Source organism: Schistosoma haematobium, chromosome ZW, assembly GCF_000699445.3.
Source record: "Schistosoma haematobium chromosome ZW, whole genome shotgun sequence".
Classification (NCBI taxonomy): Eukaryota; Metazoa; Platyhelminthes; class Trematoda; order Strigeidida; family Schistosomatidae; genus Schistosoma; species Schistosoma haematobium.
In genome coordinates, this window is record NC_067195.1 from 4,826,159 (window position 1) to 4,849,044 (window position 22,886).

Here is a 22,886-nt window from a genome sequence, read left to right on the forward strand (position 1 = left end):
ATTCTTCCCATTAACTTGTCTGTTATAGTGCTTAATATCAATGGGAAGATTCAAACAACTGATGGAAATTAGTTACAACAATTGTCGTGTGAACGAAGCCGCAGATTTTGTGCATATTGTTATTATTCAATACAATACAATATTTAACCATTTTCTCTAAAAATTTAAGTTATCTCTCGTTTGTTATTTTTTTAACTTTAAAGCCAGGAAACATAACAACGACAACACTACTGACAGCGATCACTTTTGATATAAATCGTACACAGAATGAATCTTCAACAAATAATCATTCTGAATCATCAGATATTCTTCATACTGCCCACCCATCAATCACTACCTCCTCATCGTCACCAACATTATTATCCACAGTGGACATCTTAGTTGATGTCATGTTCATCATTGATATTTTAATTAATTTTCGTACTACTTATGTGAATAAAAATGATGAAGTTGTCTCACATCCAAAACGTATAGCTGCTCATTATATTAAAGGCTGGTTTATTATTGATCTGGTAGCGGCGATCCCATTCGATTTGTTATTTTTTCGTACAGCTGGAGATCAAGTAAGTCAGCGGAAAAAAATTAATAAATTATTCGTATGTGTGTGTGCACGCCTTTTTGCTTTACTATTAATTGTGATCATGTTATTTTAGTACGTTTTTACTCATTCGTCCTAGTCTTTAATTCTGGTACTGACTAGATCCTAACATTGATCTTGACTTTTCTGTGGATCATCTTCTGCTGCATAATTTACATATTTGTTCTTTTTTTTCAACTTATGTGTTGTGGTAGCTAAATTGACTTGGTAAAAATTAATAGAATAAGTTCAGCGATAAAGTGAATCTCAAACTGATAGATTTCTAAAGATATATTAACACTAAACTAATCCCTTAGATTAGGCGCTACATTACAACTTGATCTATAGAATTCTGTTAGCATTAACAGATTAGGTCAAAATGACATTGATAACTACTCGATGATCAAGTAATTATAAATGTATATCAATCCCACAGAATTTCAGTTGTAGCCGAACCAGATCAATCGTAATATCTCTAACTGTGAGGCTAGGTAATATGGATCCGAATCTGACAAGGAGCATTAGTCTCTTGAAGATCCCAGGTAGACCTGGAATAAATGGCATATGAACCAATCGTTTGTCACCGACTACCATGAGACTGCATCTCCTTATGATGCTCCACTGCCTTTTCGATCAGACCTTCAGGTCGAAGGCTCCGGATATGGCCTTCTAAGAAAACCACCTGTTTCTGTTTGGGCACCCGGAAAGTATCACAGCCCTCACATATATCGAATGAGCTTTGTGTGGCGCATATGTATTTGGTGCCTACTTGTACCAATATCTATGTGTTAAAATAAATAAATTCACTAACTATCATATAAACTATTTAATCAATTACATAAACCCAAACTTGATAAATGAGTTACGTAATCCAACTCAGAATTTCATCTTAATCATCATTCTTCATTTAACTTAATCTATTAAAGAGAGAATTAAATTTGTTTGTTTTAATAGAGAATAAACTGAAATAAATATAAAATATTAATCCAAGTCAGGAAATTAATTTTAATGGTTTATGGAAGTGTATGCAAAGGAAATAAGGAAGTGTATGCAATTTTTAGTTTAAAACAAATAAAGAATTTAAGTTCATATAAGTTGGATCTTAAAATAATTTGGGATAAGTAATTATTTGCAGAGAATCTGCCAACTTCGTTTCTTTCCCCCACCTTACTCCCACCCCCTCTGCCACACACACATCAAGTGTAACAAAATGATAAGATTAAAATTCCATTTCTAAATGTTACCACTCCCGTTGAACTACATTCAATATAGTGCTTAGTTATGAGTATTGTTGAGATGAACTCAATAACCCATCTATGTAGAATTTAGCTTTAAGCTTATCTTTTATTATTCAGCTAAAATGGTATCTACCAATCCTCAATGAACTAAACGTTATCATGAACACAGTCGATGAATTTAAAATGAGATTGGTAATAAAGACAGTAAATAGAATTTCCAGTTTAGACTTTTAGCAACACTTCAGATATTCAGTCGTTGGGCATTAAAATCCAGATATAGAACTCATTTCGCTTGCTTCTTTGTCTGAAATTGAACTACATGATCATTTATACTTAGTTGCCGAGATGTACGATGTTGTTATGGAAATCTCACTCATGTATTGGTAGCTGAATAAATCTTTGGATAGATTTGAAAAGTTTACTTCGTATATGAATTTATTCATCGTTGTCTTATCTGTAATGTTTAATACAGACTACCTGATGTGGATTTCCACGGGATGATCGTTACCAGTAGGTAATGTGAGATATTGGATGATTATACAGTTCATAACTGTTTGAAATTGCTCATATATTTATCCTTTTTCAACGCTTAAATCTCAATATTATTTCATAAAATCAATCTGTAACTGTGTAGCGACCAATGTCAGTGTTACCTAGTCTTATAGTCCTGATCGAATTCTATCAATCGAGTAACAATCCATTAATTGGTTTGACTGACTCGATATTGCATGCATTATGTCGACATTTCAATTGATTGGAGGTAGTTGGAAGAAAACCCTGTTTCTTGCTTGTTGACACTTATCAACAAGGCATAACTGTAATACTGGTGGAATAGATGCTGTCTGTTAGATTCAAACTCAGGACACTCAGCTTCATAGTCTGAGATTTTATACCACTGAGCTATTCGCATCTTGATTAACATTCTGTATTGGGATCTTTTGCCGACTTCTTCGAACCATCTACGATCTCACATGTGAACGTCTGACCTCTCACTAGCACTCAACGGTGTTGATATCTAACTTAAATCAATCCATAATATCATACAACTATTAATATAATGTTGAACATTATCTAATACTAAACTTTATAGAATGTAAATTTAGCTAACAGTAAAGTTTGGACTCAATTTTCCTCCTTGTTTTAAAAGTTAATTCTTTAAGATGGTAGTTTTAGAATATTTAAGTCGATAACATTACTACATTGTACAACAACAAAAGATTTAAGGTGTTTAGAAGGAAAAAAGACATATGATTTAGACTCACTAAATTATGATAACAATTTATTTTTATTTATTTAAACACATAAACATTGGTACAAGGAGGCATCAAACAAATATGCGCCACATAAATTATTCGATTTATCTGAGGACTGGGATACTGCCCGGGTGCCCAAACCGAAGCAGGTGATTTTATTAGGGGGCCGCACCCGGAGCCTTAGACCTAAAGGTCTGATCGAAAAGGCAGTGGAGCATCATAAGGAGATGCAGTCTCATGGTAGTCGATGACAAACGATTGGTTCATATGCCATTTGTTCCATCAGGATACTGGAGCCCATGTGCATCATTGGTTTGGAATGAGGGTTTTCCAACTCTCCTAGGTGGACTCTCCATGTCCACCAACCCGGTTAAAGCGCCGAACATTCGCTTTTCGTCCTCTCGATTTCGTAAACAACAACCCCACCACGAGAAGGCAGTGAGTAGGACATCCCTGGCAGAGGCTATATACGCGTTGGCATGTGAGAGCATTTGGAGAGGGAGAGCGGACTCTCCCGCCTTTCAACCGTACCAGGGTATTTGAAGACATGATAACAATTAAGGGATCAGAAATGTCTAAATCGCTTTTTGATACCAAAGTAGTTGAATGTTAAACATTGACTTGTTTTAAAATACATGAACTCTTTAAATTGTCATGGTTTCTGAGAATTTCTGCCAATAATAAATGCACATTTAACGGAAAAAAATATGGCCTAAAATTTTAAGCAAACCATCAGTATATTTTTACATACAGAGAATTCTTCTAAACGTTATTGAATTCTTTTTTTTTCACTTTTTTGTGATATGAATATATGTTGATTTTGTATTGTTTGTTTGAAATATCCCACTGGTGTTTAGGACTGCCATTGATCAGTCTCTTATTGGCACGTGTGTATCCTGTGCGGATTGTTCTGATATTGCCTTAAGTCACAAGGTTTTATTAAATTGGATGGATGGTGGCTAGCAGTGGAATCCAGAACGCGCGTTTCATATACCTACATCCCAGCTGACGAGTCCTCAATAGGATGGAATGCACGTCCTGAATTCCACTGCTAGCAACCACCCATTTTTGATAGTATTATATGATTTCTAAAGAAATTTATTTAGTTCTTTTTCGTTAATGATACTCAATATTGTAATCTATTACACTGTTAACTACTTCGCCCTATTATAATAAACTGCTTAAACGTTTTTACATTGATATATTTGTAGAAATCAAAGAGTAGATATCTATACTAGTGTATATTTATGCCCATTAATGGATGTATATATATGTCATTGGTAAATGATGACACTATATTACTAAGAGGGATAATCATAACGATCATAAATATGAAAAACAATGTATAATGAAGTCATTAAATTCTCTTCTCAAACAAGCATTTGTTTCTTTTTTTTCTCAAATGAGAAGGAAAACGCCCAAACATATATCTATATGTTTCGAAAGATCAATTCATTTAGGTATACATATTCCATTTAGGAACTAACCTTTTTCAAACGCTCAAAAGAAATCATCATTATCATAAACAACAACAGAAATATTCACGTACGTACGTACGTATATACACACATACATGAACATAAATAAACAAAGTAATCTGACAACAATTAAACACATCGAAAAGAACAACTAAATCTCGAGTAAAATATGAGAAATCAAATAGTTAATAAGTGAGTAACAACAACACCATCAATAGAAAGGTTATTTCTTTTTTGTTTCAATAACGATTCATTTACACTGTTGAACGTGGAAAAATGTGTATGTATATGATAGACAAGTAGTAAACAAAATGGTAGTAACACTATTACTATTACTGTAATGAATGAAGACTCTAGTGAGGTAAACCAATTTACTTTTTTTTATATACAAAATCAAACAATACCTTTATAAATTATGAAAATCACATATTTAATACATCGTATGCATATCATTCTTTAGTTGTCCTTTACATACTTCATTCTGTTGTTATTCTGAATACTTTTCATTTTCTTTCCTCTTCTTTCTAGTTCACTCTTTTCCTGGTAAACATTCTACTTCTGACTGCTGCTACATACTACTTATGTCTGTATGCATCATTAGTATACACCATAATATCTATTGATCATAGGCGGTTAATTTTATAATATTGAATATCTTTGTTTATTCATTAAATGATTGGCTAATTACTGTCACGTATTAAGATTAATGTATACATCATATTAAAATTGATGTGTTCAGATATTTAGTTCGGGTATCAAATAAACTGTCTCATCTAACATTTTCGCATTCTTACACATGTTGTCCAATTCACAATTTCCCTGTTAAAGTACCAAAACATAATCTTAGTTACAACAGAGTAACATGTTTTTATTTTGGCAAAGTCAATAAATATTCATTTTTATCAGTTTTCTATGTTATTGCTTCACACTGTAGAGATCATAATCATTTCCCATTTTCAAGTATTTAACAATAATAAAGACATATAAGGGCGTATACACAACAATTGTAATCAAATGTGTGATATTTGAATAAAGCGATTAGTATTGTATGTATATTTCTAAGTCTTTATATGTACAATACAATGTAAATTTCTTCGATTAATTGACTCAACACTAATGCTAGTACATAAAAATGATAATGGAGCAATTTACTTGTATTTCTATCTTACACACGCCTGCTATCTCTTGTGGAGGAGCATAGACCACCAACCAGCATTCTCCATCGAACTCTGTTCTAGGAAATCCTTTCCAATTTCTACTGATCCTTTTCATGTCTGCTTTCAGTTCCCGACAAAATGTGTTCCTTGGTCTTCGTGTTTTCATTTTCCTCAATGATTACTCAGTCTTAAATACTTGTAAATGTTGCCATCACTATGCATTAGTTTAATGTATCTTGCGTTATATTAATACAATAAATGAAGATACAGCATGTAACGCCTAAATGTGTAGGGAAAAAGGTATTGAGTGCGAGTAAACATCAGCTCTGACATGCAGGTGTATCCAACTGATCAGTCCAAAATAGGACCCACCTTGACTCCTACTGCTAGCCATACTCCATTACTTATGAAATACAGTATTTCTGACAGTCGAATGAGTAATAACGATAAAATGAACATCTGGAATATAATTTTAAAAGAAATAATTAAATAATCGTAATAAAACTCGAGATTTAGTGGAAAGAAATTGACGTATAATTCCACTGATTTTGAGTTATGTCATTTAAAGTCACTGATCACAATTACCATGTAGAACTTAGCATTACTACAAAATAATCAAATTCAACAGACAATGATCAGTCAACTCCTAGTCCTGTGCGACAATGTAAAATATTTGTAACCTTTTAGAGGATGTTGGAGATGTATTCTCTGTACGCACAATTGTAGGCAACAGCCAACTTAATTGCAGGTCAGTTGTGGAGAGATTCTAATAGCTCATTTATCTTTGAAGTATTTAATTACAACGTTCAGAAGGATGATAGAAGCTACAGAATTAAACCATTCAGTTCAGAGAGTACAACACCAGCTACTCCTATGTTATTCACCATTACATGTTGACTTAAGCTGTGAACTTCTCGAAATTTCTAAACAAATATCAAATCGATTCATTTTAATACCTTTGTTTTCGCATCTGTTAGTTTGATTGGTTGCTTTGACACTTTGTTGTCTCTATGCCTTACTGCATAAATGAACTTCAGTTGACATTTTATTCTGGCGAAAATCTCAAGCTCGTGTAATTAGATTGCTATGAACTGATAATTTAGTGGTCAATGTACTCAGTTTTCAGCTAATAGATCTTAAGTTTTAAATCTCGTTTCATCTAATTCAGTTTAGTCAGTTAGGTAGAATAACTTGGCCTTTGTTTGTGGATGAGGATTTGATATGTAAACGAACTTTGAATTATTAAGATGAATGAATAAACGGTAGCTGATTGGCAAATCCTAGGATACCATATGGCCAAGTGATCAATAAACATGAGATCAGATTATTGCTTGAAAACTACAAACAAAATAAAAGACAAGATAACTGTCTGGAAGAATAGGCTTTTTGATCTGATAAAACAACCTGCCTATAGACGAATTATTAACAAAAAATAACCTGAGATTAGGTGTCATGTTTATTTATTAATTTACTTACTTACTTACGCCTGTCACTCTCAATGGAGCATAGGCCGCTGACCAGCATTCTCCAGCCCACTCTGTCCTGGGCCTTCTTTTCTAGTTCCATCCAATTCTTGTTCACTTTTCTCATGTCTATCTCCATTTCCCGGCGTAATGTGTTCTTTGGTGCTTTCCTCAATGTGTGTCCTATCCACTTCCAGCAATTCTTCGTCCGGATTTCTTCCTCCTCTCTAATCTGGTTTGTTCTCTCCCACAGTACGTTGTTGCTAATAGTGTCTGGCCAACGGATCTGAAGTATTTTGCGTAGACAACTGTTAATAAACACCTGTATTTTCTGGATGATGGCTTTCGTAGTTCTCCAGGTTTCTGCCCCATACAGTAGAACTGTCTTGACATTTGTATTGAAAATCCTGACCTTGGTGCTGGTTGACAGTTGCTTTGAGTTCCAGATGTTCTTCAGTTGTATATATGCTGCTCTTGCTTTGCCGATCCGCGCCTTCACATCTGCATCAGATCCAAGTACCAAGTACATATTCTCATTCTCGGTTATAAGCCACACTCTTAGTACATGGGCTAGTAATACTATTTGTCTGCCTAAACCCGATTTAGGAAGAACTGGGTTCAAACATGCTACTTAGTGGCTAGAAGATAATTATCTTAACCACACTGTTCTATGTCATAATGGCTTGGGGGATATCAGTTTTGTAAGTCACTCACTTGTCAATGAATTAAGACTTAATTTTTTTTACCCCGTTACATCATCTTCATACGCTGTGTTTCTCAAGCCTGAGTACAAAACTCTATCTGGTAAGTTATATTTTGAAAAAATGTCGTTGTCAACTATTTGAGATCTTTAGATTATTTGATATTCAAATAGCTGACTGGTTTCAATCTTGGTGTGTTTATTTGCCTTTACTATAAGTGATTAGCTCTTAATTATATTTTAATACAATAATTATGTTTTAAAGTTTTATTGTATTTCAATTTTATTTCTATCAAATAAGATACTATAATGAATATCTTTTTATTAATTTTGCATTTTTCATGAACTTCATAGCCTACTGCTCTTACAGGTTTATTAAAATCAGCTCGTCTTTTACGTTTAGTGGGTATCGTACGTAAATTGGATCGATATTCGGAATATGGTGCTTCTATTTTAGTACTATTAACAGCATTATTCGCTTTAATTGCCCATTGGTTAGCGTGTATTTGGTAAGTGGGTTTCTTGCGGATTGTTTTTTCTAAAGACTTATGTCACATTGGTGAATGAATAATTCTGCAGTCGTAAATGAGATGTACTTGCTAAATTGTATTAAACAATGCTAACGATTCGCTAGATTTCGTTGTAGATATTTTTGGTGAATGGTAATTTTTTTACTGATATTCAGTGCTTGCTGGAATTTATTAAAAAGACTATTGTGCAATAAAAACATCAGTTTTATGGGAGTCTGTAGTTGGTCTTGGAGAAATGACCAAGAAAGGACATGATCATCCTGGTAGGAGACCTAGACACCAAGGTTGGGATGGACAACACCGGGTGTGAACGTACGATGGCACAACATGAGTTAGAAAAAATGAATCAAGGGATTTGCAAATTCATGTGCTTTCAACAACATGGATATAGGTGACAGTATTTTCTCTAACAAACCCATGCACTAAGGTATATTGGTTTCACCAGATCACCCTACATAGAACCTGATCGTTCACATCTACACTAATAAAAAATAGGTATGGAGTTGTCTGAAATAGTTGGAAGCAATCTGTTGACAATTGTCAATCCCAGATTCCTTATAACTTTCCAACAAAGCATATGCAATCTTATGTTATTTAATCCTCTCCTTGATATTTGAATCTTTATCATACTCAGTCATTGTCAGAGGTGTTATTATTTGGTGAGGGTGTTACTAGTTAAGTTTTGTGTGCTACTGATGTCTATAGATCTAAGTAGTATATATCATCAATCGAAAGTGAAATACTTGGCGGCAGAATATTAAGATCGAAGAAAAGAGAACGAGAACAGTGAGTGATTGCTGTGGAAACGAAGAAACAATGAAGTCTACGAAGATTGATTGACATTTTGCAAATGAAGTATTTACTATATGGCTCTCAGATTTTACTAAGACATTCTGTAATTTTATGTTCAAATACATTTGATTGTCCCCGCTTATGTTCTCGTTCACTACAGTTATTATTTCTGTAAATTATGTGTAAACAACTGTTTGTGAAGTCTCACATTTTCAGTCCAACCAATGGCAAAACTATAATGTTAGTAATCTTATTATTATTTGAAGTTGTTTTTACCGGGAATTCGACTTGAGTTTATAGTAATAAAAATTCTATCGATAACTGTGTACATTGTACTAGCAATATATATAGGGTTAAAACTCATACAGAGAATTTCCTCATAGTGATATTTTGACTATCCTCAGTGGTTATCTGTGATTCTCCAATTGATATAATTTGACAGTGTCATTGCTGATAAAGAGTAGAATGCAACGTCCCTTTCGATGTAAATATCACCGAAAATTAAGAACCAAATTCTTCACAATCATATGGTAATTAATTTCATTGAAATCACGAACTGATTAATGCAAAACCACTGCTGCAAATCTAGAAGCACTGAATAATCGCCCGGTCCTAATATAGTCACTCCTCAACAATGTACGTCCACAAGTCTGCACATGGGATCGAACACTTAACTTCTGGACCACTGAGCTGTGATCCAATGATGTTAATGTCTAACTTAAATCTATTCACGACTTTGAACACCCATCTTTCATTGTTTTCGGTAGATAACTGCCTCATACGCAGTACCCTCTAACTTCACTTTTTACAGCTTCTCATTAGAACTCTGGGAATTTCCTATCGAAGCCTGTCACTAGTGAGCACATGATACTTATCGGTGTGGGATTGTGGAGGTCATTGAATTTCATTGTAACTTAGATCAGTTCATTATTGGAATAAAATTTGACAATCTTCACAACCCGCTGCTGACATAATCAATTTGATTCTTTCTATAATAACCAGAGGACTAAGACAAAATGAAGTCAATGTTCGAGCTGATAATCTATACTGATTGTAAACTGAGTACCTGTATTTATAATATACAATGTGTTAAGTATTGTCTAAAATTTCAAAACTTTAGAATTTTAATCCTTTTATATTTTGTTGCAGGTAAATGTTGGAGAGTCTCAAAAGTATCCCTCGTCAAAGTCTTTAGAGGTCCAGAAAATGAAGAATCACATGTCATGTTATTAGTTGAATAGTTACCTATACTAGTACTATATTTGATTATATTTCCAGAGATTTCTAAGTCCAAGGTTACGCATGACTATAAATACCCTCGATTTTCTGTGCATAAACTAACCTTGGAGTAAGGCTCTTACTTATATTTCACATTTTTTTCTCCATTATTCAGATTAACGTGTAGTAGTTTGTGACTACAGGAAGCGGCTAGGAAGGCAGTAATAAGCGTTCCAGTGGCAGACTTATCATTAAAACACAGGATAACTTTACTATAATGTATATGTATTGCACTCACTCCAAATTATAAACATTCATTTCAACTCATAATGAAAAAATGTAAACAAAATTTCTGCGAAACAATCAATTCAAATGATAATCATATGGTGATTATTGATTAGCTTCTGGATGAAATTCTTCAAGTTCTGTGGAGATATCATGAACAGCGTAGCTTGACCATGTTGAAAGTAGGCCAGTTATAATTGATGACAGGAAATTATCGTCGGATTATTTGACGAATTGTTTGGAGTTGTAAAATTATGAACAATCCGATCTCAACTTAGTTTTCGAAAAGTATCTTACACTTACATTGGATATACCCTTTTGAGAAAAGGGACCAAACATCTGTCCTACACCCTGTCTTTCAAGGCTATCGTGACCTAAATCAGTCCATTAAAAAACCTTAGTTAAGAGTTAAATTTTCTTTGTAGTCAGTGGAATGTTTCTCTTCAACCGATTCCATTAAGAATTTCTAATATACACATAAATGTATATAGTATTCATACCGTTATATTAAATCATATTCTCTTTCTTTTCCTCTGTTACATAATTCCTTTTTAATATAGGTATGCTATTGGTAATGCAGAACATTTGTATAGAGATCCAAAAATTGGTTGGTTAGATACATTGGCTGTACATACTGAACAATATTACACTGATCAACCGAATTCCGGTCCTGATTTAAAAACAAAATATATCACTGCATTGTATTTCACTTTTTCTAGTCTTACATCAATTGGTTTCGGTAATGTCAGTCCTAACACAAATGCTGAAAAAGTATTCTCTATTATAGTAATGTTAGTTGGTTGTAAGTTTCATTTTTCATACATAAGCTATTATCAATATATTAAAAGTTTGTGTTCTACTGCTATTAATATTTAGAAATGTAAACCTCCTGGTCTCTGTTGGTGTATGGGCTCCTTGAGCCAATACTTCGATATTACTAGCAGCACAATCTAAGACTCAGTAGCTTGATGATGAATAACGTCAATGTTTCAAGCGGCAAGTACCATGGTTCGAGTCAGTGTTGTTATCAGATCAGAGAAATACTGCTAGTACTGCATCCAACTGACGAGTCTCAAGTAGGCCGAAACTTGCCTCATTGCTAAGTCATAATCACAATTTAGTTGTGACATGTGATCCAGTTATCTTCACCCATTTACCCATTTAACAAATATTGATTGATTGATTGATTGGTTTGTTATTTTCTACCGTTTTGTTTTGTGTGGGTCACGTTGTTTACTACTTCACTCTGTTTCTTTTTTGCTTGTTTACTTTAGTATATATATATATATATGACCAATTTTCTTTCTGCTTGACCTTTTCTTTACTGTAACATTGTTATATTCTGTCAATTTGTTTACTTATTCAACTTAAAAAAATAAACAGGGAAGTTTGTTTACCCGAATTTTCTGTTTCCTTACTGTAATACGAATGGTTAAATAAACAGTTGTTCTTACTACCAATGCTAATACTGTTAACATTATTATTATTGCTATCATTAGTAGTAATAGTCTTTGTGTGTAAAAGTTTTCTTCAGATTACAGAAATGGATATAATCGATACAGTTCTTATCTTTTATTAAATTCGACAAAACTAGCTTTGTGGATTGTATATAACTGATTAGAATGTGAAAAATCATCGGCTGGGATGAACTGAAAAGCACTAAGCAGTAAACAGTTGTTTTGTCAATTGTGTTTATTCAATACTCTACAGAGAATCGTATCCAATTTGCTTAAGTTATATGAATTTTCAGTGTTCATTACAATATTTACCATTGATTAATCACTGAGTAATAACCAATGTCATGTTTGCCGCGTCCATCTTAATACTAATCGTATTCTATCGATCGAGTTGCAAGGTAGTCATTGGCTCAAGTTACTCGACATCATGAGCTTGCAAAAGGACACGACATACACGACATTGGTCGCTACTCAGTGGTCAGTTGATGGCAAATATGTTTCAGTCCTACAGGAAGCTCAGTGTTACGGGATCGAATCCTCCTCCTCCTTCAGTATCTGTTCTCTCAAGATTATTTGTATAATTTGCTGACGAGTGCTGAACAGCACGAGACCTTGGTTGGGCAGAGTATCCTGTCTCCAACCACATTACATGTTTGCTCTGAAAACTCTTTTGGTGTAACGAAACATATTATTATAAATAACTTTTAACGCTTTTGACTTCTGAACATCATGTTTACCATTGAGTAACTGATAAGAAATTACAATGTTGAGTACATGTATTGTACTCAGCAGCACGGATAGGAATCCATTTTTCTTAATCTTCCGACGTGACGAGACTATAATTTATGGACAAACCAATGAAATTAGGTATAGCAGGTTTTGAATTTTGGCACGAAATTCATTCATCTATATAGTTAAATATTATCTCGGCGTTATAGGTGATTTCAGTTCGTGATGAAAATCTTTACTTTAATTCCTAACAACCTTAAATTCTAATTTCTCATACTAATTTGTAACCTTCTTTTGACCCCAGTAAGTAGTTGAATTGTCTCAAAGTCACTTTAGTGTCTTTCAAAGGTCGTTCATAAATTATAGTCTCACCTCCTGTGTGCATATTTGGATATGTACTTAATCGGTAAAAAGAATCAAAGGGAACATGAGACAGGTACATATTCTAACGCGCGATCCGTCCGTTCTGAAGGTAGACTGTCATTGCAGATAAAGATATTTTTTCTAGGTTATTTATCACATTCACAAATCAACCTGTTTAATTTTATTGCGCTTAAAAGGTACATTGTAGGCAAATAAACTTTTTGTCAATCTTAACATACACTCCACTCTTTACATTCACATCTTCCCAGTATTTATTGATGAACTTTTGTAGATAAATAATTATTAATTTTAATAGTTGAATACATAATTTGATGTAAGTTAAACCACCATTGAAAACTTGGAAGCACTCGTAAATCCAATTCAACTATTAAAATTACTGCAATTTCCACAAACCTCCATTCTGATAATAATCATCATATGCTCACTAGTGACTGGCTTCAAGATGATTTTATTATTATTATTATTATTATTATTATTATTATCATTATTATTATTATTATTATTATTATTATCATTATTATTATTATTATTATTATCATTATCATTATTATTATTATTATTATCATCATTATTATTATTATCATTATTATTATTATCATTATTATTATCATTATTATTATTATTATTATTATTATTATTATTATTATTATTATTATTATTATTATTATTATAAGAAGCTTTACTCAACATTATACTTTTGGTACAACATAGAATTCTCAGCATAAAGTATTTCAACAAGTTTCTTGATCGATTGTGACGATAAATTTCGAATGATGACCAGTTAGATGTTAGGAATTCGGTAATCCACATTTGATTAATGTTCATTCGTTTCATTGCATGTTGCCAGCCACCATGATGTCGCTGATTGTACCTTTCTGTATCCCGTATAGCGAAAGCTTGTAAACTTTTCATAAACGCGCCCGAATAGATTGTGCGCACAATAGACATAGTGATGTGCTAAAACAAACAACAAAACAGTTAACTTGAAGAAATATCTAGATCGAAGGAACAGGTAACCCAGATATTCAAGCAGGCCGCCGGATATTCTGGAGTTATAGTGAGAAACCGTTACCAGTTGAGTCCAATCCATGTCGGATAGAGACAGGTATCTACCTCAGACAATGGATGAATGGTTACGCATGATCATAGATCGATTGAAGTTAGACGTCAACACCTTTGGATGCTGGCTCAGTAGTCTAGAGGTTAAGAGTTCGTAAAGTAACAGTAGAGTAAGTGATACAGATATTGTTATGTCCTTATGGTCCGTTAATTATCTTGTGATAGGATCGCCAATTAGAACATCGCTTTGTTGACCAGACCACTGACGCATAAACAAGTACGAGCAGCCTATAGTCAACTTTGATTTCCCTTTAGTCCACTGAGATAGTAGCTTCTCTTCTAACTCAGCCGTTTCAGTCCAGAACACCAATATCAGACTCCGCTATATGAATAATGTATTTCAGACATACTGGGTTTATATACAAGCCAAACAGACCACATCACACCATAAAATAGGAAATAACAATTATACAAGGTCAGGCCGAAAGTGCTTACGATTATGAGATACTTTAACTAATAAATTGGGAATAAATTGTATAGTAGTATTAAATAAGTTAAATGGAAACTTATAATAAGAGGAATACGAATATACATATAATATAGTTACTTCGTAATTATACAATAACGGTCCATAAATAGATCCTAGCTTCGTCCGGATTTAACAGTTATCAGATACTCCATTTTAAACTTGTCACTTATGAAAATAACGTACAATTTCTTAGCGCTTTCATTATTAATACAGTTTAGGAAATTGGTCAAAACAATTTTCTAGTGTTGTGGACGTTTTCAAATTTTTGCGTCATGAAGCTATGAATGCATAGATTCATACTACTGAATTGTTCCATGTATATTTACAACTTACTAGTTAATGGTTCATCGTTAAGTCCGAATTTCGAATGTTAGATTTTAATTTGTTTCAGAACACCTATGGATATGTTAAGACTGTGTAAAAGATTTTGTTGTGAAAACAGAACATGATGATTTATAGTAAAAACAAAACATTAGATGTCCATGATCAGGCCTGACTTTGAGTCATCTTAGAGGTAAGACAGTGGTTTTCATTTCTCGATTGCTCATATTGCGAAAGAATTCTTCTCGAGGGATCTAAAAATGAAACAGCTGATGGTGGCTGTTTAGAGGACCTACGGGTATGACGGAAGAGCTAGTCATATGTGACCTTCCTACAAGAAATTCTTCAAATGGTAACTTTGTAACTTGAAAGCCATGGGGCGAAATAAAAGGTACTATTCTTTATAGTCGAAATTTTGTAACCTTGTCCTTTCGTTGTACAAAGTTGACGTCACTGCAGATGTCGGTTGTCTAATAGAAATAAATTACCATCTTCACCCTATTGTATAGTCAACAGTAGGACTTGGCTCTATCATACCCCGATTAGAATAATGAGTGGTAATTTTTGGGGTCCATTTGTGAACAAATACTATACGTATATTTTTATCGTATAATTGTTAATTAACTAAACTGTTCATATTCATATCTCTCTTATCATAAGCTTTATTTTAACCTATGAACTATTATTATATGATTTTCCATTCTTGAATTATTCCCTGTCTATTAGTCACTGCCTCTCTCATTCACGGTCACATCTGGCTAATTCTTGTACAAATGTTTCATATTTTATTGGTCCGTTGTGGTCTGTTTGATTGGTATATAAACTCAGTATGCTTGAAATATAAGGATTCATATCGCAGAGGATGAGATTGGTGTTGTAGATTTAAGTGGCTGGGCTAGGCGGAAAGCCGGACCACTCAGGACTCTAGACTGCTCGCACGTGTTTTACGCGTCCTTGGTCCGATCGATAATTCATTGCCCTGGTACAACTGAGAATGGGGAGAGTCCGCTCTCCCTCTCCAAATGCTCTCACACGGCCACGCGTATATAGCCTCTTCCAGGGAAGTCCTACTCACTGCCTTCTCGTGGCGGGGTTGTTGTTTACGAAAATGAGAGGATGAAAAGCGAATGTCCGGCGCTTTAACCGGATTCCAAACCAATGGTGCACATGGGCTCCAGTATCCTGCGGGAACAAATGGCGTTTGAACCAATTGTTGGTCACCGGCTTCCATGGGACTGCATCTCCTTATGATGCTCCACTGCCTTATGGATCAGACCTTCAGGTCGAAGGCTCGGGGTGTGGCCCCCTAATAAAACCACCTGCTTCGATTTGGGCACCCGGACAGTATCACAGCCCTCACACATATCGAATGAGATTTGTGTGGCGCATATATATTTGGTGCCTCATTGTACCATTATCTATGTGTTGAAATAAAAAAAACCATCGGTTAAAATTTATAACAGACTCTCAGACTTTAGACTTGCCGCTTTTAATCTTTTTATTATAAACACTGATTAAGTTTGTAAAAGTCTACTAATCTAAGAGGTAACTTATATTAATTGTAGTCTTGTAGAAACTAAATTTGTTACTATTAAAACAAACTCTTAATAATTTTCTTTTTTCATATTTTTCACTATTCAGGGAACACTTTTCAATGTTTCAAACTCATCAGTTGATTCATGTTATTGATATGCAAAAATGTATGGGATTATTGTTAAATAAAAATTTCAACTATTTTATAGAAAAATGACCTTATGAGTTGTTTAGAAATAGGCGAATTAATTTAGAAGAAAAAAAAATTTTTTTTTTATTAGAAAAACTCAATCGAACTCAAAATGTGTATACACCCTTTTTTCTCTATTCTTTCTTCTTTTTTTACATGGTTAATGGGATTTTTTAAGTTTTAATAATCGGTGCTTCGGATTAAAGAGAGAGAAAGTGTGTATGTGTGTGTGTGTGTGTGTGTGTGAAAAAGCATATCTAGGGGAAGAGAGAGAGAGTTTACATAATCTGAAATAATCTTGTAGACTGTACCATGTTACCTCGAGATGATTTATACAGTGACTTAAAAGAAAAGATTGTTATTACACAATACAATTCTGTAATCATGTTCATTATTTAGTCAAAAAAAGCTTCAATTTTGTTTGTTGGTAATTTTAACTGCAATATACAAGAAAATACAAGTTTTGTAAAGAGCAAGATCAAAGATTCTAGCAGAATAGCATGAATTCATTTTATTTCGTAGGTTCTCGTCAGCTGCTTACAACCTGTGATATTTAAAAATCATAATTACATAACGGGTTTAAATGCTTACCGAATATTGTAAATATATACCTAATGTGAAAGAATATTCTACAACATTAATTGTGGCAACAGTTCAAAAGTGGGTTAGAAACAATTGATTACATAATGAATAAACATTGATAGGAATCTAGTGAGTAGAGTTCAGTTGAAAGATTATTAATTTGAAAGATAGTTGAATAGAATAAAGTAAAATCAATGATGTAATAAATACAAAAGAAAAAAAGAAGAAAAAACATTTTTTTAAGGTGCAGTGAAGGAATATTTGTCACCAGGGCAAGGAAAGATTCACCACCGTCTCGTTTTGAATACATAGGTCAGGTTTTTGACGCCTGATGGCGATGGCTTCAGCAAACTTCAGAAGACTGGAGTTTGGCTGCTTACTAATCACCCTAAAGGATTGTAAGGTATCTACCTGATGTCCTGTATCAAGGAGATGTTTGATTATTGCACTGTTCAGAGTCTTTCTTTCCCTTGTTCTAAGACTTTTTGGAACATGTTCAAAAAATCTAAGATATGCTCTCCTTTCAGTTCGGCCGATGTACCTGCCAAAGCAGGTACACGTAAATTTATAAATACAGTTGGCGGTAACATGAAAGGGTTGCTTGTCGATCTTTGATTGAGTTATTGAACATGTTGTTTTATAGAGAATTAAAAGTTTAGCAGCCGGATAAGTTCTGGCTAGAGCAGTGTTCAGTCTCCTGTTGATTATTTGTGCGACGTTATCACCTTTAAAGTTAAGATTTATATATACTGGCTTTTTATTGACCGAAGTTATTTCCGTCTTGTTTTCTTTGGGCGTTTTATATTTGTTAATAAACCTTTGTGGATAATAGTTGTCTTTTAGATATTTTTCTACGTTCATTAATTCTTCTTCCATTTTGTTGGTGGTACATATCTTTTCCACCCTGTAAAATAGTGTTTTAACCAATGCCTTCTTGTAACTAATTGGACAAAAACTATTGAAATTCAGGTAGAGGCCATTCCAATTACTTCTTTCACATTAGGTATATATTTAATATTCAGTAAGCAATTTAAACCCATTATGTAATTATGATTTTTAAATATCACAGGTTGTAAGCAGCTGACGAGAACCTACGAAATAAAATGAATTCATGCTATTCTGCTAGAATCTTTGATCTTGCTCTTTACAAAATGATAAAGGGAACTATGTGTATGGAAAATACAGGTTTATTCGCTAGACAATAAGCCACACTTCTTTTTTATAGTGAAAATTTATGCGTTTAATGGTAGTTGTGTTTTCTTTTATGGGGGGTGGGGAGTAGAAGAATTTTGCACTAATTTGCGTTACAATTATAATGTTTTTCTAGTATGATACCCAAAGATTTCGATTCAATAGTCAGATCCTGATCGATGGGAGAATTAGTGACATACGAGTTAATTTCCTTCAATCCCCCTATGACAATATATCATGTTTATTTTGCGTTTATCTTCTGTATATAAATATGTTGTATTATTACAAAGAAAAAAACGTACCGTCTGTCTAGTGGTTTTGTCTTTGATCTATGATTACGTAGGGTCTTGCATCAATAATGCAGTCTCGTGGGTAGCTATCACTTCACCAGATGTTCCTAAGTGTTATTAATTCTTCTATCTGTCTCGGATTCCCGACGCAATGTGTTCTGTTGTTTACCTCTTTTTCGTCTTAAGGATTTCAAGTTAAGGCTTGTGGTATAGTTTGATAATTTGATTGATATGGATCTATACTTATTATTTAATTTGGTAATTTCACTCTTATCTACGTCTTTTCCGTTTATTTATTTATTTATTTATACACACATTTTTTATTCTCAAAGCTTTAATGTATGCAAGTATATTTGGTAATGTTGGTGCATTAATTCAACGTCTTTATAGCGGGACAGCCAGATATCATGCACAAATGTTACGTATTAAAGAATTTATACGTTTTCATCAAATTCCAAGTCCATTACGTCAAAGGTTAGAAGAATATTCTACACAAGTATGGGAGCATACAAATGGGATAGATATGACAATGGTTCAGTATAGTTTTCCGGAATCATTACAATCTGATATTTGCCTTTATGTATATCGTCATTTTTTAAGTGGATCGGCTGCATTTAAATGTATGTTCAAGGAAATATTTACAGTTGTGATATTTTTTTTTGTTTAGTTAAAGAGTTTACGCACATCTTTTTAAGTCATCATGTATTTACGAACTGAGTTTGATCATCAATGATCATACTAGATTATCGTCTTACTATATCGTGAATTGATTAAAGTTCGAAATATGAGTCATTGGGTCGCTCCACTTCAGTTTGGGTAAGCGGGTGGTATCATCATCCCGCACACTTAGAGTATTGCTCGAAGCAGAGTGCACTAATCTATAACTGATATATGAGCTATGAATTAATGTGAAACCTAAAAATCCTGAGTTCTATTCTTGAATTATGACACATTAATCTACGCACATTCCCTCAGCACACAGTTTACTTCCAGGTTAGACTCAAACCTACCAAAGTTTGAATGTTATAACAATGTCTGTTTATTTTCAGTTTGAATCACGAACTGATCTTAGCTAAACCACTATTTAAAACTTGGAAGCACTGCACGTGTTTTTATCGTAGTAGCGAATTCCTCAGAAGTGCACATCCATGACGTTGTGACTGGGATTCAATCCCAGGACCTTTGGTGTCACGTGCGAATTCTCAGCTCGCATCCAATGGTGTAAACGTTTAACTTCGATCGATTTATTTATCTAGTGCAGTAGGATGTGAATGTACTAGATATCAACACAGTTTTTTAAATGTTGCCCAATAAGTTAAAAGTTTTCTTATCTCAGACTATCACTCATATGCTTCGAGATAGTCTGAATAATCCTATCGAACCAATCATAGAAGATCCTTCAACACTTTTAATATCGTAATTTTTTATGTAGTTGTATTGTTCCTCAACTTAAACACTGTCTTTTAGTACAACACGGTTAGAACAAACACAGTTTGTAAGTAGACAATCCGTCACGTCATATCGGTGCGTTCGATCAATAAATAACTTTTTGGTTGATGGTTTTTGTGTTATTCAGTTTAAATTGTAGGTTGTATCTGATTTAATGTACCGTTGAAAATCGGGGAAATCTGGATAGTTTTTTCGTTCTAGTATGAGACTGCTTAGCACTGCCCACTCATGACCGCCACAGTGATCGAACTTAGGACCCTCAGCTCCGGCAGAAAACGCCTCATAATCACTTGGACCACTTGGTTTACATTTACCACGAGGACTATGTCCTCGGTGCGCAATATTGAGGAGTCCCATATCAAAACGAAATACCCTTTCCTCAATTAATCCTTGGTTCTCAATAGCACCCCAGATCAGTCAGTCAGTCATCATCAACTTTATAGCCTGACACATATATGAATTAGCCCATGATGTCATACCATATTAGTACGGTGAGGTAAAGTTAACAAGATTAATGATTGGACAAACCACTATTGTACAATAGCAATGACAATAAGAAAGAATAAGCATTTGAAATATGATTTGAAGTAGTATATTGAAAAGGTATGTACTAGAATTGAAGAATGAGAAGAAAATAAACAATTCAATGTACTTGTTCTATTTTGATTTATTCTGAGCCATGTTATCCAAATTCCTCCAGCCATTAATTCCAGTTACCTCAACTGAGATCAATCTATGATCTATACAATCAACAAGTAATGTTCTTCATTATGTTATTGTGCGTGTCCGTTTGTGTATAACTGCTTTGTAATTACTTGTATATTTATTTCCTTTTTTCTGTTTTTTTTTTCTTTTATTCACTTCATCTAGCATTAAATGATGGTTGCCTTCGAAATATCTCTTTAAGAATTCGTTCTTCTCATATGCCACCAAGTGATACTTTAGTACATACTGGTGATTTACTCACAGCTATGTATTATGTTGTTAAAGGCAGTTTAGAAGTTGTAACAACAGATGATATTATTTTAGGTGTATTAAATCCTGGTGATTTTTTTGGTGGTCTACCTCCATTAGCTAGTGTACAAAAAAATCCTTATACTGTACAAATGAATTCTGGATGGGATTATTGGTCAGAGAATCATTTGAATCCTATGAATACAAATGCAAAATATATGCAAATGGATGATTATTCATCTATGCCTAATACTACTGGTACTACAACTAATTATAATAATACTAATAATCATAATCATAATTCAAACAGTGTAATTTATCAACCAAATCCACCTCCAAAATCACGTTTTGCTGTTCGTGCATTAACTTATGCTGATGTACAATTTATTGATCGGCATGATTTAGCTGAATTATGTTCTATTTATCCAGAATTATCATTAAGATTATTAGAACGTTTTGAATTAACATTACCGCTAACTATTTCATCTGATACAAAACTTACCAATACTACTAATACGGTAAGTGATAGGGTATGAGTGTATGTGAGGTATAGAAAAGTTGTTTTCTTCTTTTTTTCTTTGTAATTTAATCCTTTTTTGAGGAGATAAATTTATTAGTAAAGCTTTAATCTTGTGACCTTAATACTCCTTATTTTTTGAGCTGTCTGCATATAGGTTCGGATCATATGTGTATACACATACATGATATCCTGGAATACAGCCATACTGATATGTCGAGTCTTCAGCCTAGAATGATATAAGTGGGAGTTGGATAGTGGCTAGCAGTCGAATCCAGGACTCTAGTCCCGTCCGATATAAGACTTGTCAATCGGATATACCCTGCATCCTAGTGTTGATACTTATCCAGCTGACACGTGTCCCAAAGTGGGATGAAATGTAAATCCTAAATTCCACTGCTTGCCATTACCCAACTCTCTTTTGTAAGGCTTGTAACTAATGGTAATCCGCAATCGAGGATGCATGTATACCAAAAGAGATCGGTCAATTACATTCCTTAATACCATCAACGGGAAGAACTGTACTCTTACAAGTAACTGATATAACTGAAAGTATTTACAAGTGATATTTTATAGAGAAATTTAAAATAGAGATTAGTTTTAATATTGTTGTTGTTCATTGTGTTTGTTTGTATAATGGTAAAACCTGTAAAATATTAACCTAATATCACAGTACACCGTTTTATAAATGTCTTCTCAAGGCTTCAAACCAATAAGGCTGAAGTCGTACAAATGAGTTGATGACATCGTGAATTTTCATCGACTGATATGATTCGGACATAGATTACATATACTCATCTATAGCCTTCTTCGATAAGCGATATTACTTCTATAGGAGTAGATTGTAAGAAAACTTGTGGTGACCAGAATAAAATGTTTTACTAGACAAGGAAATAATTGGCTATTAACGTGAGCCATGTTAGTAGATACATACTAGTTGGTTGAGGTCTACGCGATAATCACAATCAACAGTTGGAGATGTTGGTTACATGATTTAGAATCTGTTTCAG

General features: G+C 33.7%; 1 protein-coding gene across 2 annotated transcripts in view; it reads left to right on the forward strand.

Annotated features, from left to right (window-relative positions):
• KCNH7_1 (Potassium voltage-gated channel sub H member 7) overlaps window positions 1-22,886 on the forward strand; it is a 74,520-nt gene that overhangs the window by 20,783 nt on the left and 30,851 nt on the right. For both annotated transcript variants that reach the window (XM_051210239.1, XM_051210240.1), the window contains exons 8-12: window positions 204-563; window positions 8,221-8,375; window positions 11,252-11,493; window positions 19,289-19,576; window positions 21,276-21,877. Coding sequence is in view for 1 of the 2 variants with exons in the window: in XM_051210240.1 (XP_051070210.1) it covers window positions 204-563; window positions 8,221-8,375; window positions 11,252-11,493; window positions 19,289-19,576; window positions 21,276-21,877 (1,647 nt within the window). In the remaining variant the exon portion in view is untranslated. The remainder of the gene's footprint in view (window positions 1-203; window positions 564-8,220; window positions 8,376-11,251; window positions 11,494-19,288; window positions 19,577-21,275; window positions 21,878-22,886) is intronic.